This window comes from Gadus morhua, chromosome 18 (assembly GCF_902167405.1).
Source record: "Gadus morhua chromosome 18, gadMor3.0, whole genome shotgun sequence".
NCBI lineage: Eukaryota > Metazoa > Chordata > Actinopteri > Gadiformes > Gadidae > Gadus > Gadus morhua.
The window spans coordinates 645,606-658,654 of record NC_044065.1 but is presented as its reverse complement, the minus strand read 5'-3'; the positions used below and the strand labels follow the sequence as shown (position 1 = coordinate 658,654).

The 13,049-nt window shown below is 47.8% G+C and overlaps 2 protein-coding genes across 2 annotated transcripts; both read left to right on the top strand.

Annotated features, from left to right (window-relative positions):
- The first annotated feature begins 5 nt into the window (after window positions 1-5).
- Window positions 6-3,222, top strand: psme3 (proteasome activator subunit 3). Its single transcript, XM_030339499.1, has 10 exons — window positions 6-179; window positions 578-610; window positions 731-793; window positions 900-1,004; window positions 1,099-1,147; window positions 1,450-1,568; window positions 1,836-1,972; window positions 2,069-2,123; window positions 2,222-2,308; window positions 2,518-3,222. Exons 1-10 carry the CDS (start codon window positions 129-131, stop codon window positions 2,596-2,598), a joined length of 780 nt encoding a protein of 259 aa, XP_030195359.1. The 5' UTR covers window positions 6-128; the 3' UTR covers window positions 2,599-3,222.
- Window positions 3,223-9,217: 5,995 nt separating this feature from the next.
- On the top strand, window positions 9,218-13,049 carry g6pc1a.2 (glucose-6-phosphatase catalytic subunit 1a, tandem duplicate 2). The gene is made up of 5 exons (XM_030339633.1): window positions 9,218-9,533; window positions 9,764-9,873; window positions 11,081-11,198; window positions 11,888-12,003; window positions 12,090-13,049. The coding sequence occupies exons 1-5, from the start codon at window positions 9,316-9,318 to the stop codon at window positions 12,590-12,592; spliced, it is 1,065 nt and encodes a 354-aa protein (XP_030195493.1). The 5' UTR covers window positions 9,218-9,315; the 3' UTR covers window positions 12,593-13,049.

Sequence of the window (13,049 nt, the reverse complement as noted above, 5' to 3'; positions counted from 1 at the left end):
TTCTTTCTTTTGGTCGCGCGCCGATGACGTCATTTTTAAGCTCACAAGTGTGGCTGACAGAAGTCAAAAGCCACACTTTTAGAAGTGATATTGATTATATTAGGGAATATCTTTAATTGCCTATTCGTATGCATAAGATGTCTTCTCTTCTTAAGGTGGATAATGAAATCAAAACCAAGGTAAAGAAGAACCATCTGGAGCATGTCATGTTGTACAACATGTTGTAGCCACATTCTAGCATGATGTGAGGTCCAGGGCCGAGCTACATGCTAACGGTAGCTCCCAAACGGGCTCCCGTCCATTCAAGCCGGTATCACTCATTCTAGTCAGTGTCTGGTCTCCAGGCCACTGAGATACCAGCGGGAAGGGTTAAACGCGGATAATTGAGCACCGCCCTTAATGCTCTAATGTCGCCGGGGAGGATGGAAGAGACCTGGGCCTCTTCAGGTCGACACACGTTAATTGTCTGTCTCTAAGTTAATTGGCTGTCTTTCTAATTAGGTTTCCTGTGGACATGTATTCATAATGAGCCATGGGCCCATATTAACTGTTGCACGTATTGGTTTGTTTATTGCAGGTTGATGCTTTTAGGGAACGGATCACATCAGAAGTAAGTGTTGCCTGAATAAGAAACGTATACCAATGACCACCTCGCAGCTGTCATAACACTTTGTATGAAGACGTACGTACACATTCGCACCGGTTCATTAAACGCTTGCTTGGCTTTCAGGCAGAGGACCTAGTAGCAAACTTCTTCCCAAAGAAGCTATTGGAACTTGATCACTTCCTTAAGGTACGCATTGTTCCATCTCGGGGCATAAGGTTATGCAATACATATTTTACCTTCATGTATAACAGTGTTGTGCATTGGTCTTGTTAACAACCCGTTTGTCTTTCAGGACCCCATTATAAACATCTGTGACCTGAAGGAGATTCACTCCGAGATCAACCTCACTGTGCCTGATCCCATTCTCATATCGGATCTGCACGACGGACTTGAAGCAGTGAGCTTTCATATGAAGATGGAATACATTGTTTTCTTAATCATGACGTGTGGATAGGAAATAAATAAATACCTAATACTTATTTGGTTTATAGCAAAATGCGAAAAAGAGGAAACTTGAGGATGGAGCTGGCGAGGATAAGAGTGAGTAGAAGGACAGGCGAGATGGTGAAATCCAGCATTTCATTTCATATTCAGGATAATCATCCTAACTAAGCAGCACTGCATGTGTTGGCTGCCCTGCGATTAAGCTCCACAAAATAGGTTAGGATATTCTATTACCGTATATTTTGTGGTCTTTCGTCATATAAATGAATATCCTAACAATCAATGTGGAGCTGAATGGTACTTTACACACCTTGACAGTTCTAGCAACTTGACACATAACCCAACCACATCTGTCATGTGGGTTGATCTGTCCCTGACCTTGTCTTGCGTGCCCGCAGTCCCTGGCACCAAGGTGTTCGTCATGCCGGGGGGGATGATGAAGAGCAACGCAAAGCTGGTCGACCTCATTGAGAAGGTCAAACCAGAGATCCGGACACTCATTGAGAAGTGTAACACGGTGAGACGTGGGAGGGGGGGGGGGCTGCTGGGACACCTCACCACAGAGACCGCCCCTCTAGGTGTGTGGGAGGGGGGGGGGCTGCTGGGACACCTCACCACAGAGACCGCCCCTCTAGGCGTGTGGGAGGGGGGGGGAGGCTGCTGGGACACCTCACCACAGAGACCGCCCCTCTAGGTGTGTGGGAGGGGGGGGGAGGCTGCTGGGACCCCTCACCAGAGACGCAGATCTCTGGGGCGTTCTGAAGGTCTCGCTCTGGTTCTGCAGGTGAAGATGTGGGTCCAGCTCCTCATCCCCAGGATCGAGGACGGGAACAACTTTGGGGTTTCCATCCAGGAGGAGACGGTGGCCGAGCTCCGGACGGTGGAGGGGGAGGCGGCGTCGTACCTGGACCAGATCTCCAGGTGAGGGGCGCTGCTCCCTGCCCAGTGTTACACCTCAGGTTAGGAGAGCTGTAGGGCAGAGTACCTCCTCTGACTACTGTTTGGGGTTCCTTCCAGGTACTACATCACAAGAGCCAAGCTGGTGTCCAAAATAGCAAAGTACCCCCATGTGGTAAGAAGTGTCCCCTCAATCCTCACTGAATGATTGGCGTGTGTGGTTTGAGTGACGGCTGCCTCTGAGGACTGCCCTCATATTGTTGTTGATTTCAGGAGGACTATCGGCGCACCGTTACAGAGATCGATGAGAAGGAATACATCAGTTTGAAGATCATAGTGTCTGAACTAAGAAATCAATATGTAAGTGAAACTTAATCTGTAATCAATGCTTAATTGAATACATCTGGTATTGGACCAAAGATACTGCAACTCCTGACAGAATATCGTAGTTTATTGTAATCTCTGTACAGAGCACAGTAGTTTATTGTAATCTCTGTACAGAGCACGGTAGTTTATTGTAATCTCTGTACAGAGCACGGTAGTTTATTGTAATCTCTAATTGTCCACAGGTGACGTTACACGACATGATCCTGAAGAACATTGAGAAGATCAAGAGGCCTCGAAGCAGTAACACGGACGCATTATACTGATGCTGCTCAACCATCAACCACCTCTATTCAACCCCATACCGTTACATGTTGTAGCTAGCTAGATAGAAGGATTAGTGCTAGACATTCACCCACTCACAATCAATACAGCCCAATCCAAACCTTAGCTTCAGTCGTTGAATCAGTGTACAGTGTTGTTCTTTTTCTGGTATGTTTAGTTTGTTTTTAAATTGTAAGTATTGTTCTTTTTTAATCCCTTTAAATATGATGCATCCGTTAAATAGTTTTTTTTTATATTATCAAAAGTTTGTCCAGGTTCCTGTCAAACTGCCTCGTTTATGGCGCGACCCGACGTTGTTAGACTTGGTTTGCTCCGCCTTGTTTGTGGCGTGACCCCCGCCATCGTTTGGGACTTGGTTTGCTCCGCCTCAGTGAGCGCGTCCTGTTTTCGTAGACACTGATCTGGATCACCTGGGCGTGAACGCATTGGGTTTGGGTATTCAGTGTCACGCTGAATATCATTTCATGTAGTGCTAGGATGAGGAAGACTTTGACTTACTTAACAGTAATATTAAATTATTGACGTTCAAGTTGTCGACGAACATGCATTCATCAATCTCATGTTTTAAAGTGGTTGAATTTAATGAATAAAACTTTTTGAAGGAGTCGTTTAGTATCTGATAAAAAAATGTCAATGACATTTATTTCTTAAAACAATACTTGTAAAGCTCTTTTCTAAAAACGAAGACACTTGTAAGCTAGTTGAACAGATACAGCTATAAGACTAGTGGGTCAATCTGGAACCACGGGGGGAGGACGTTATCTAGACCCGAGGGAGGGTAGAGAACGAGGTTCTCTAGACCCGACGGAGGGTAGGGAACGAGGTTCTCTAGAACCGAGGGAGGGTAGAGAACGAGGTTCTCTAGAACCAGGAGGGGGAGGGAGGGGAGAGAAGGTGTTTTTCTTGAACCATGGGGGGGGGGGGGGGGTGGAGGGAGGTGAACAGATGAACTTGAAGGGGTGGGTCTGAGAGGAGTCAGGTGGTTCCTGCTGCACGTGGGCCAGAGGCGCTGCATCCCATTAGGCATACCAGGCAATTGCTTGGGGCCCCGGGCCACTACTAGAGCCAAAAAAAAAAAAAAATCGCTCCATACCCCCCCCCCGCCCGTCAACAATCGCTCCATACCCCCCCCCCGCCCGTCAACAATCGCTCCATACCCCCCCCCCCCCGTCAACAATCCTCTGCCTAGGGCCCCCACACTCCCTAGAATCGCCCCTGGGTGGGGCGGCTGGAGAGGCCTGGTAGGGGAGAGGTAGGGAGGGCCCTGAACAGGACCTTCTGATGGTGGCGAGTCGTATTGTAAAGTGAATCCTGTATTTTAAAAAGGCAGGCCGACAGTTTTTCAGGGCCAAACGGATTCATCATTATACACATTACATACATTCTTACATATTTGATGTTCAATACCAAGTAGGGACGTACTTTCCGTTTTGACCGGTAGATGTCACTCTTTCCCCATAATGAACCAGCCTATTCTTGCAGTAGCCGATCGGGTCCACTCGCAGGGCCGTGTGTGGCGGCAGCAATAAATCACCTTTGGGCGTAGAAAGCTATTTCATTTTCTTTTTAAAAAAGGTACCCGATCCAAGATTTATTTTTATGATTGTGGCGTCATTACTTGTACGAGCAATGCATACGGCCATCGTAGTTTTAAAGTATATTTGATTACCATGGTCTAGCTCAGTGGTTCTGTAACCTGGTTAATGAAGCTGTGGTTCACATGTTAGACGTCCATTCTTTAGTGCGTTTTATGGAACGCAGCCTATTAGCTGCTATACAAACACACACAATACGTATCAGTGTCCGAATCACTAGCTAGCCGTCTTGAAATAATCACAAAGCATTGGAAGCAGGGAACGCTCCCCTGTCAAAGCATTATTTTTAACACATTTGGAGAATGATCCAAGAAATGTATGGGCAGGCACTTTGTAAGCCAGTTCATTTATCCAATATAATAGTTAATTGTCATTACACTATAATAAATAAAGCACATTTAGGAGGCCTACATGCTGTTTTTGTTGTACTTTAAGCATCTAATAAACGGGACACATTGACCCTATTGATAAATAAAAAACGTTACTTACGGGGGTTCGATGATCCATGAGCGGAGAGCTCTGCTCTGACTGGTGGAGGAGTAGAGTCCCTCTCTGGCATCCTCCAATCACATTCTCTCCTTGTTACTATTTACCACGCCCACTTCCAACACAGACCGGTTCAAAGAGAGGAAGGTGATTTGGCAGAAGCAGAGAGATGATATCTCAGTGGAGCGATGAGTGATGGTGCCTGAGGGAGATCCCTACCCATCAAAACGTTGCCTGCTTGTATATAAATCTACTTCTGGGGCATTAAAACAGTTTCTCTTAAATCCAACACTATTGTCTAGCACCTGTGGATTACCTTTGGATGTGCGCACCAACCCTCTTTGTAAGACGACTATGAGCGATAGTACCACTGGTTAAGGGTTTGCTCCTTCACGTCCGAGGCGTGCGGTAGACTGAAGCAGAGCCGGTAGCTCAGCAGCCTGGACCCTCCACTGCAGACAGGTGCGGCCCCAACAGGTCGGCAGGTGGTTCATGTGTGTCAGAGCTCACGGAGAGTTCAGTGTGTGACTGTGTGCTCACTTCACCACTTCAGTCAACTACCCATGGTGCATTGCAGCCGCTGACACATAATCAGTGTGATGAGCGACACATGGTGATCTGCCCCACTGGTCTAGTCTCTGATGGTCACATGACCGGTTTAGGGGTCTGTCTGTCTGTCCCTATATCCAATCGACATGAATCAATCTCTACATTTCTATTGTTCTGTTTACCTTTAACTTTAAGTTAAACTTTAAGCTTGCTCTAATTTTGGATATTTAATTGCACAGCATTGAACCTCAGCCTGAGTGTTGAGACCGGACTGTCGTACTGTACTCTGTGAGCGCTCTGACGCACGTGGCGCCGACACCACGGCCTGACCCTTGACCCCGACCCGCCCGCAGCCCACATGGGAGGCGAGTGGTTATGTCAGTCAGCGGCGTGGAGCAGGGAACGGCCCGTCAATCATTGACAGATGTCCCTGCCAAGCAATCCATCACTGTGGCTATGAAGTGTTCTGAAAAACAAGTTCCACAGTGATATCTAGAGACATTGAAACGCAACCATAACTACCTCCAAGTTCCACAGTGATATCTAGAGACATTGAAACGCAACCATAACTACCTCCAAGTTCCACAGTGATATCTAGAGACATTGAAACGCAACCATAACTACCTCCAAGTTCCACAGTGATATCTAGAGACATTGAAACGCAACCATAACTACCTCCAACAGACAAAACAAATGGAAGAGACAAAGAAACAAAAGAGATCAAATCTAATGAATCGATCAGCGTTTAAGAATACAAAGATCTCCTCTCCTGAGGCAGTAACAGTGAAACACACAGCCCGTTCTATTCAATTAACAACTGATACACTATCCAACTTCTCATCGACTACACATGTACTGCTGCAGATGTTTGAAGAACAGCTGGAAGGTACTAGGTTGGAACCTCCATGTCTGTATTCCCCAGGAGGAACACTTGAGTGGATTCCAAAAGGAGAGAAGCAGTGAATGTATTAGAGGGTATGATAGTATAGATAGGGATAGGGAATGTATTAGAGTGTATAATAGTATATGATAGTGAATGTATTAGTGTATGATAGTATATGATGGTGATAGTGAATGTATTAGAGGGTATGATAGTATAGATAGGGATAGGGAATGTATTAGAGTGTATAATAGTATAGGGATAGTGAATGTATTAGTGTATGATAGTATATGATGGTGATAGTGAATGTATTAGAGTGTATAATAGTATATGATAGTGATAGTGAATGTATTAGAGGGTATGATAGTATATGATAGGGATAGTGAATGTAGTAGAGTGTATAATAGTATATGATAGGGATAGTGAATGTATTAGAGTGTATCATAGTATAGATAGTGATAGTGAATGTATTAGGGGGTATAATGGTATATGATAGTGCATGTATTAGTGTATGATTAGTATCTATAGGGATAGTGAATGTATTAGGCCTAGAGTGTATAATAGTATCTATAGGGATAGTGAATGTATGAGAGGGTATAATAGTATAGATAGTGGTATTACACGGGTCTTTTCAACGTTCCGTTCACTTGCATGGGCGCTTCACAACTTCCGGCGGTCAATTATTTTTGGATAATTCATTGGCAACGGATGAATAATGACCACTGTCAAGGTAAACAAAATGACTTTTTGCCTTTGGTATCACTCCGCACGTAGTCTGGTAACTTGTCAATGTAATAAGCGGGATATGTATCAACCCAAGCGCTGTCGGTTGCTAAGCGACGACGTCAACGTCTTGGGCGGACTATTTCTCTGAGTATTTGAGTGTATAATAGTATATGATAGGGGTAGTGAATGTATTAGAGGGTATAATAGTATAGATAGGGATAGTGAATGTATTAGAGTGTATAATAGTATATGATAATGATAGTGAATGTATTAGTGTATAATAGTATACGATAGTGATTGTGGACCCCGTGTCTTTGACTCACCTGGCGGTCAGCGCCCCCTACTGGAGGCAGCAGGCTGAGAGCTGATGTCTGCAGCCTGAACGCCTCCTGATCCCTGATCACACGGATCGGGATTCACCAAATAAACAGTCAAACTTTATTGAACAGCCTACACAACAACAAGGGGCGTGGCCCACCGGCCCCCTGCTCTGTCTGTGGGGCAGTGAGCACACACTTTAGTCGTGGTCCCAATCCTCGTAAAACAGATAAAAGACTATCATCAACAATAAATTCCTGGGTAAAGATAAGAAAACCGAAGATGTGCTCATTGACTTCTCCATAGAAGGTCCAAGGTCCCAGAGCTTGATAACCCATTCGTAAAATCATAATGAAACCGTAATCCTAAAACCACAAGAAATCAGAAATCCCTCTGATTTCTAATGCATCATGGGAATAATAAACCAAACATCTCAGTTAATAATAACACGCCCCCCCCTTCAATGTGAGGTTCACCTTACACTAACATGTCTTAATAACACGCCCCTTCAATGTGAGGTTCACCTTACACTAACATGTCTTAATAACACGACCCTTCAATGTGAGGTTCACCTTACACTAACATGTCTTAATAACACGCCCCTTCAATGTGAGGTTCACCTTACACTAACATGTCTTAATAACACGCCCCTTCAATGTGAGGTTCACCTTACACTAACATGTCTTAATAACACGCCCCTTCAATGTGAGGTTCACCTTACACTAACATGTCTTAATAACACGACCCTTCAATGTGAGGTTCACCTTACACTAACATGTCTTAATAACACGACCCTTCAATGTGAGGTTCACCTTACACTAACATGTCTTAATAACACGACCCTTCAATGTGAGGTTCACCTTACACTAACATGTCTTAATAACACGACCCTTCAATGTGAGGTTCACCTTACACTAACATGTCTTAATAACACGCCCCCCCCTTCAATGTAAGGCCCCCTTTACACTAACATGTCTTAATAACACGCCCCCCCCTTCAATGTAAGGCCCCCTTTACACTAACATGTCTTAATAACACGCCCCCCCCTTCAATGTAAGGCCCCCTTTACACTAACATGTCTTAATAACACGCCCCCCTCAAAGGACCCCCTGTGGGGGTCCTTTGCAGAGCTGGAGGGTCGGTTGCTGGGGGGGGGGTCGGCTGCCGGGGGGGTCGGCTGCCGGGGGGGGTCGTGGTTTATTCCTGATTAAAGGACCAACAACAAACAGGCTCTCAGATAAGCCCCAGTTTGTGTGAGTCGGTTTGGTGTGTGTCTGTGTGTGTGTTCATGTTATTGTTTGTCTATGCGTGCGTATTTGCCGGTGGGTCTGTAACGCCCAGTGGACTTTACTCAAGGCTGGAACATTTCTTTGTCCGAATTTATTTCGACGACAACAATCCTCCAAAGGCCTGCTCCAGAAGGGACTGCTTGTTGTTCCTCTCTGACCCAGCGGGCCCGGAGAGACCACAGCGTCTTATCGAGTAACGAGCAGCTTCCTCCACCTCTCCCCCCCCCCGTCGTCGTCAGAGCCTGTTTTATAACCGGGCCGGCCCTCTGCTCAGCCAATAGCCAATCATTCACCCCTTATGCAACACCACCTAGACAGACTGATCCCCAAACACATGGGGTTTAACTTCCTGTTGCATTCTCAGTTTTTATCATTCAAATGAGTTATGTAAGAGTTTGTTAGATCAAAGTCACCGATAAAGTCTTTTCAAACGGCATCTTAAACGTGTTCTAAAAAGCTTCTTTGCGATATCACCTACAGTGAAACCCCCCTTGATGAGTCAACGTGGGGCGTTGACTCATCAAGTTGATCAATGAGATCAATTAGTTCACATTGTGTATTCCTCCTCCTCCCCCCTCCCCCTCCTGGTGCTCTGACACAGGTCAGACTGAACACCTCCCCCCCCCCCGCCCCCCAGCGCTAACCTGCAGGCTTTCAGAACACCTGAGCAAGGTCCGAAGATCAGCGACCGGCACGCGTCCGAGAGCTGCCGCCGGCCGTATATAAACAGCCGGCCCCCGACACACGGCATTCCTGAAGCTATCTCCCGCCGACGACACACGACAGACCTCCTCCCCCTCCTCTCTCTCGTCTCCCCCTCCTCTCTCTCGTCTCCCCCTCCTCTCTCTCGCCGCCATGGACGCCCTGCAGGGCTGGGGGGTGAGCAGCACCCACTACCTGCAGACGCACTACGCTGAGGCCCAGGGCTGGTTCCTCTGGGTGTCCTGGGCTGCGGACCTCCGCAACACCTTCTTCATCTTCTTCCCCCTCTGGTTCCACCTGCGGCCCAACGTGGGCATCAAGCTCATCTGGGTGGCGGTGATCGGAGACTGGCTGAACCTGGTGTTCAAGTGGTGAGTGGACCCGTCCGCACCGGGCCTTCAGCGCTTCACGCTGAACCCGGAGGGAGAACCCGGATTGTCTTGTGAGAATTTGAATGCAGTGATGAAATAATATGGAATTGTGGAACATTGGTTTCAAACTGTTTGATCGATTCCTAAGAAACTTGGACAGCTGTCCTGTTGCACCAGGAGCGAGGGGAGAGCTGCTTGGCCTCTAAACACGTCTCTGTTGTCATCATAAGGATTCTGTTTGGGGAGCGACCGTACTGGTGGGTCCATGAGGCAGCGTACTACCACGACAAGGTGGCCCCCCACATCCAGCAGTACCCCATGACCTGCGAGACCGGACCAGGTAAAATCTGCCTCTCCTTCTTTGATTCTAGAATCTATATTCTATACCCTATACCAGTCTGTCCCCAAACCCTGGCAATACTTGAGTAACAATCAATTACATGAGGTCATTGTACCATTCATCTTGATGACCGAAGTTATAGGAGTTTTGTAAACGTAAAAGTGTATAGAGCTGAGCGCTATTCAGTTAGGTGCAATCTGGAACCTCCACACCTGAGGCCACTAAACCCTACAAATTGTACCTTTAAAATAGAGGAGTCAAGAATTGTTCTCCAGTTTTGGAACCAGATTAATGTTCTACCGAGGCTGGACTGGTGCAGCAGCACCTCGGGTCCACACTAGGGCTGGGCGATATGACGATATCATACCGTGGACGATATGAAAGTGTCTACCTGGAGAGATTTGGCCATATCGTTTATACCGAGAGAGAAAAAAATAAATAAATGATATTGCACTGCACTGACTGAAGCAAGGCAGGTGTGAGACTCACCTGTTAACTTGAAAAAAAATCTCATTTGTATTGAAGAAACAGTTCTATTTTTACCACCAGCTATTTGCACAGCACGTAAGTTTATTTTATAAGTGTATAATTAGTATTTAAAATATTTGTGTGATGCTGTGATTTTTATTTTATATTACACTGCACTGACTGACAGCCAGGCAGGTGTGAAGCACACCTTTAAAAAAAAGTTATTTGTATTGAAAAAACAGTTCAATGTTTACAAGATGTTTGCACTATATGACACTGCAGTTCATGACAGATTGTTCGCTACTTACTCCTTTGTAAGCATGGAAATTCAAGTTCAAAATAAAAGACAAAACTGATCAAATGTGAAGTATGGTTATTTTAAGCCATTTATTATTTTAATTTACTTCAAAAATACCCTATCGTGATATATATCCATATCGTGATATAAAATCACTCATATCGTGATATAAGATTTTGTCCATATCGCCCAGCCCTAGTCCACACTCCCACGTGGGTAGGAAGGGTGCACCGAGAAAAGCATTTCCTTAACTCTATCCTACTGGAGTCGTACGTGGTGGACACGTGCCCGGTGGCAGACCGTGCTGGTCCTGGGGGCCCGTGCTGGTCCTGGGGGGCCGGTGCTGGTCCTGGGGGCCCGTGCTGGTCCTGGGGGGCCGTGCTGGTCCTGGGGGGCCGGTGCCGTGCTGGTACGCCGCTGACCATGTGTTCTGACCCCCAGGGAGCCCCTCCGGCCACGCTATGGGGGCCGCCGGGATCTACTACACCCTGGTCACCTCCATCCTCAGCGTCCTGGCCCGCAGGAGGAGGGGCGGCAGGAAGCCCCCCCAACCCGGCTGGTGAGGACTCCCAGTTCATACTCCCAGTTCATACTCCCAGTTCTCCTTCTCCCAGTTCATGCTCCCAGTTCTCCCTCTCCCAGTTCTCCCTCTCCCAGTTCTCCCACTCCTAGTTCTCCCTCTCCCAGTTCTCCTACTCCCAGTTCTCCTACTCCCAGTTCTCCCACTCCCAGTTCTCCTACTCCCAGTTCTCCTACTCCCAGTTCTCCCTCTCCCAGTTCTCCTACTCCCAGTTCTCCTACTCCCAGTTCTCCTACTCCCAGTTCTCCTAATCCCAGTTCTCCTAATCCCAGTTCTCCTACTCCCAGTTCTCCTACTCCCAGTTCTCCGTATTCTGTTGATTTTCCATTTCACTCTCCATTGCTTATCAGCGTGAGCGTATCTCTGTCTGGTTGATGATTGACGACTGAAGCGCTGCCCTTTGAGGGGGTCGGTGCGAGGGGTTGAGGTACGACTTGTGTTGACGTCAATTGATACGACGAGAAAAACAAGTCGGCATACCGTTATTTTGTTTTTTGTTTTTCTTGGTCCTTCTGGTTACTGAATGCAAAGGTCAGACGGATTGGGATCCTCCATGAGCTCCGTCCTGTGTCCACCTTTGAGCTTTAACATTATTACGTATAACTTTAGAAGAAACATATTGAACAGGTTCAACGACGTGCGGGACCTGAACCCCTTCCTCCTGACAGGTATGTGAGGGCCCTGCTGTGGACGGGCTTCTGGGCCGTCCAGGTGTGCGTCTGTCTCTCCAGGGTCTTCATCGCTGCACACTTCCCCCACCAGGTCATCGCTGGAGTCATCTCAGGTTGGACCACACAACTGAACATCTCGTTTGCCTTATTGTGTGAATCGCCTCATCCAGAACCGTAACGTGTACCCTCCGTCCTTCAGGCATGATCGTGGCGGAGATCTTCGACCGGGTCCAGTGGATCTACAGCGCGAGCATGAGGAGCTACCTGCTCACCACGCTGTTCCTCACCTCCTTCGCCGTGGGCTTCTACCTGCTGCTCCGGGCCCTGGGCGTGGACCTGCTGTGGACCCTGGAGAAGGCCCAGCGGTGGTGCGTGAAGGCCGAGTGGGTCCACATGGACTCCACGCCCTTCGCCAGCCTGCTGAGGAACATGGGCACCCTGTTCGGGCTGGGCCTGGCGCTGCACTCGCCCCTCTACACCGAGAGCAAGCGGAGCTCCGGCGCCGTGGCCAAGGCGGGCTGCATCGTCAGCTCGCTGCTGCTGCTGCACCTCTTCGACTCCTTCAAGCCACCCACGCACACCGCCGCGCTCTACTACCTGCTCTCCTTCTGTAAGAGCGCCACCGTGCCGCTGGTGGCCGGCAGCATCGTCCCGTACTGCGTCAACAGCGCTCTCAGCCTGCAGGGCAAGAAGGGCTTGTGAGCCGGCTCCCACAGGAGACTAAGGGGCGGGGGGGGGGACAGCTGCCCCAGGACGCAGCACCACACACTCGCTGCCCGGTGATTCATGACTCAGGGCGCCGCTGCCGTCTGCCCGGTCTGGGAATGCCAGCCGTGGACAGAGGGCTTGCAGAAATGGGGTTTCTTTTAAAGCTCAAACGCGGTGGCAAGTGAAAGCTCAGATACTCAGAACCCAGGGGCAGCTGTGAGCACACACACTGGGGAAACGACGTCGGGATGGAGGGTTCAGGAGCTCTGCAAGAGGATGTGAATAACGTGGCACTATTCTTGGAGCACGTTGTACTAAGAGCCGTCAGGGAAATCCGTTTGACTTTTATGATTTATCTCCGATTCATTGTCGTGTTTTTAAGTATTGTTTGTTTCATCCGAAGTAACTTTTTAACTTTGATTTTTTTTTAAATAAACATCTTTAAAATGTC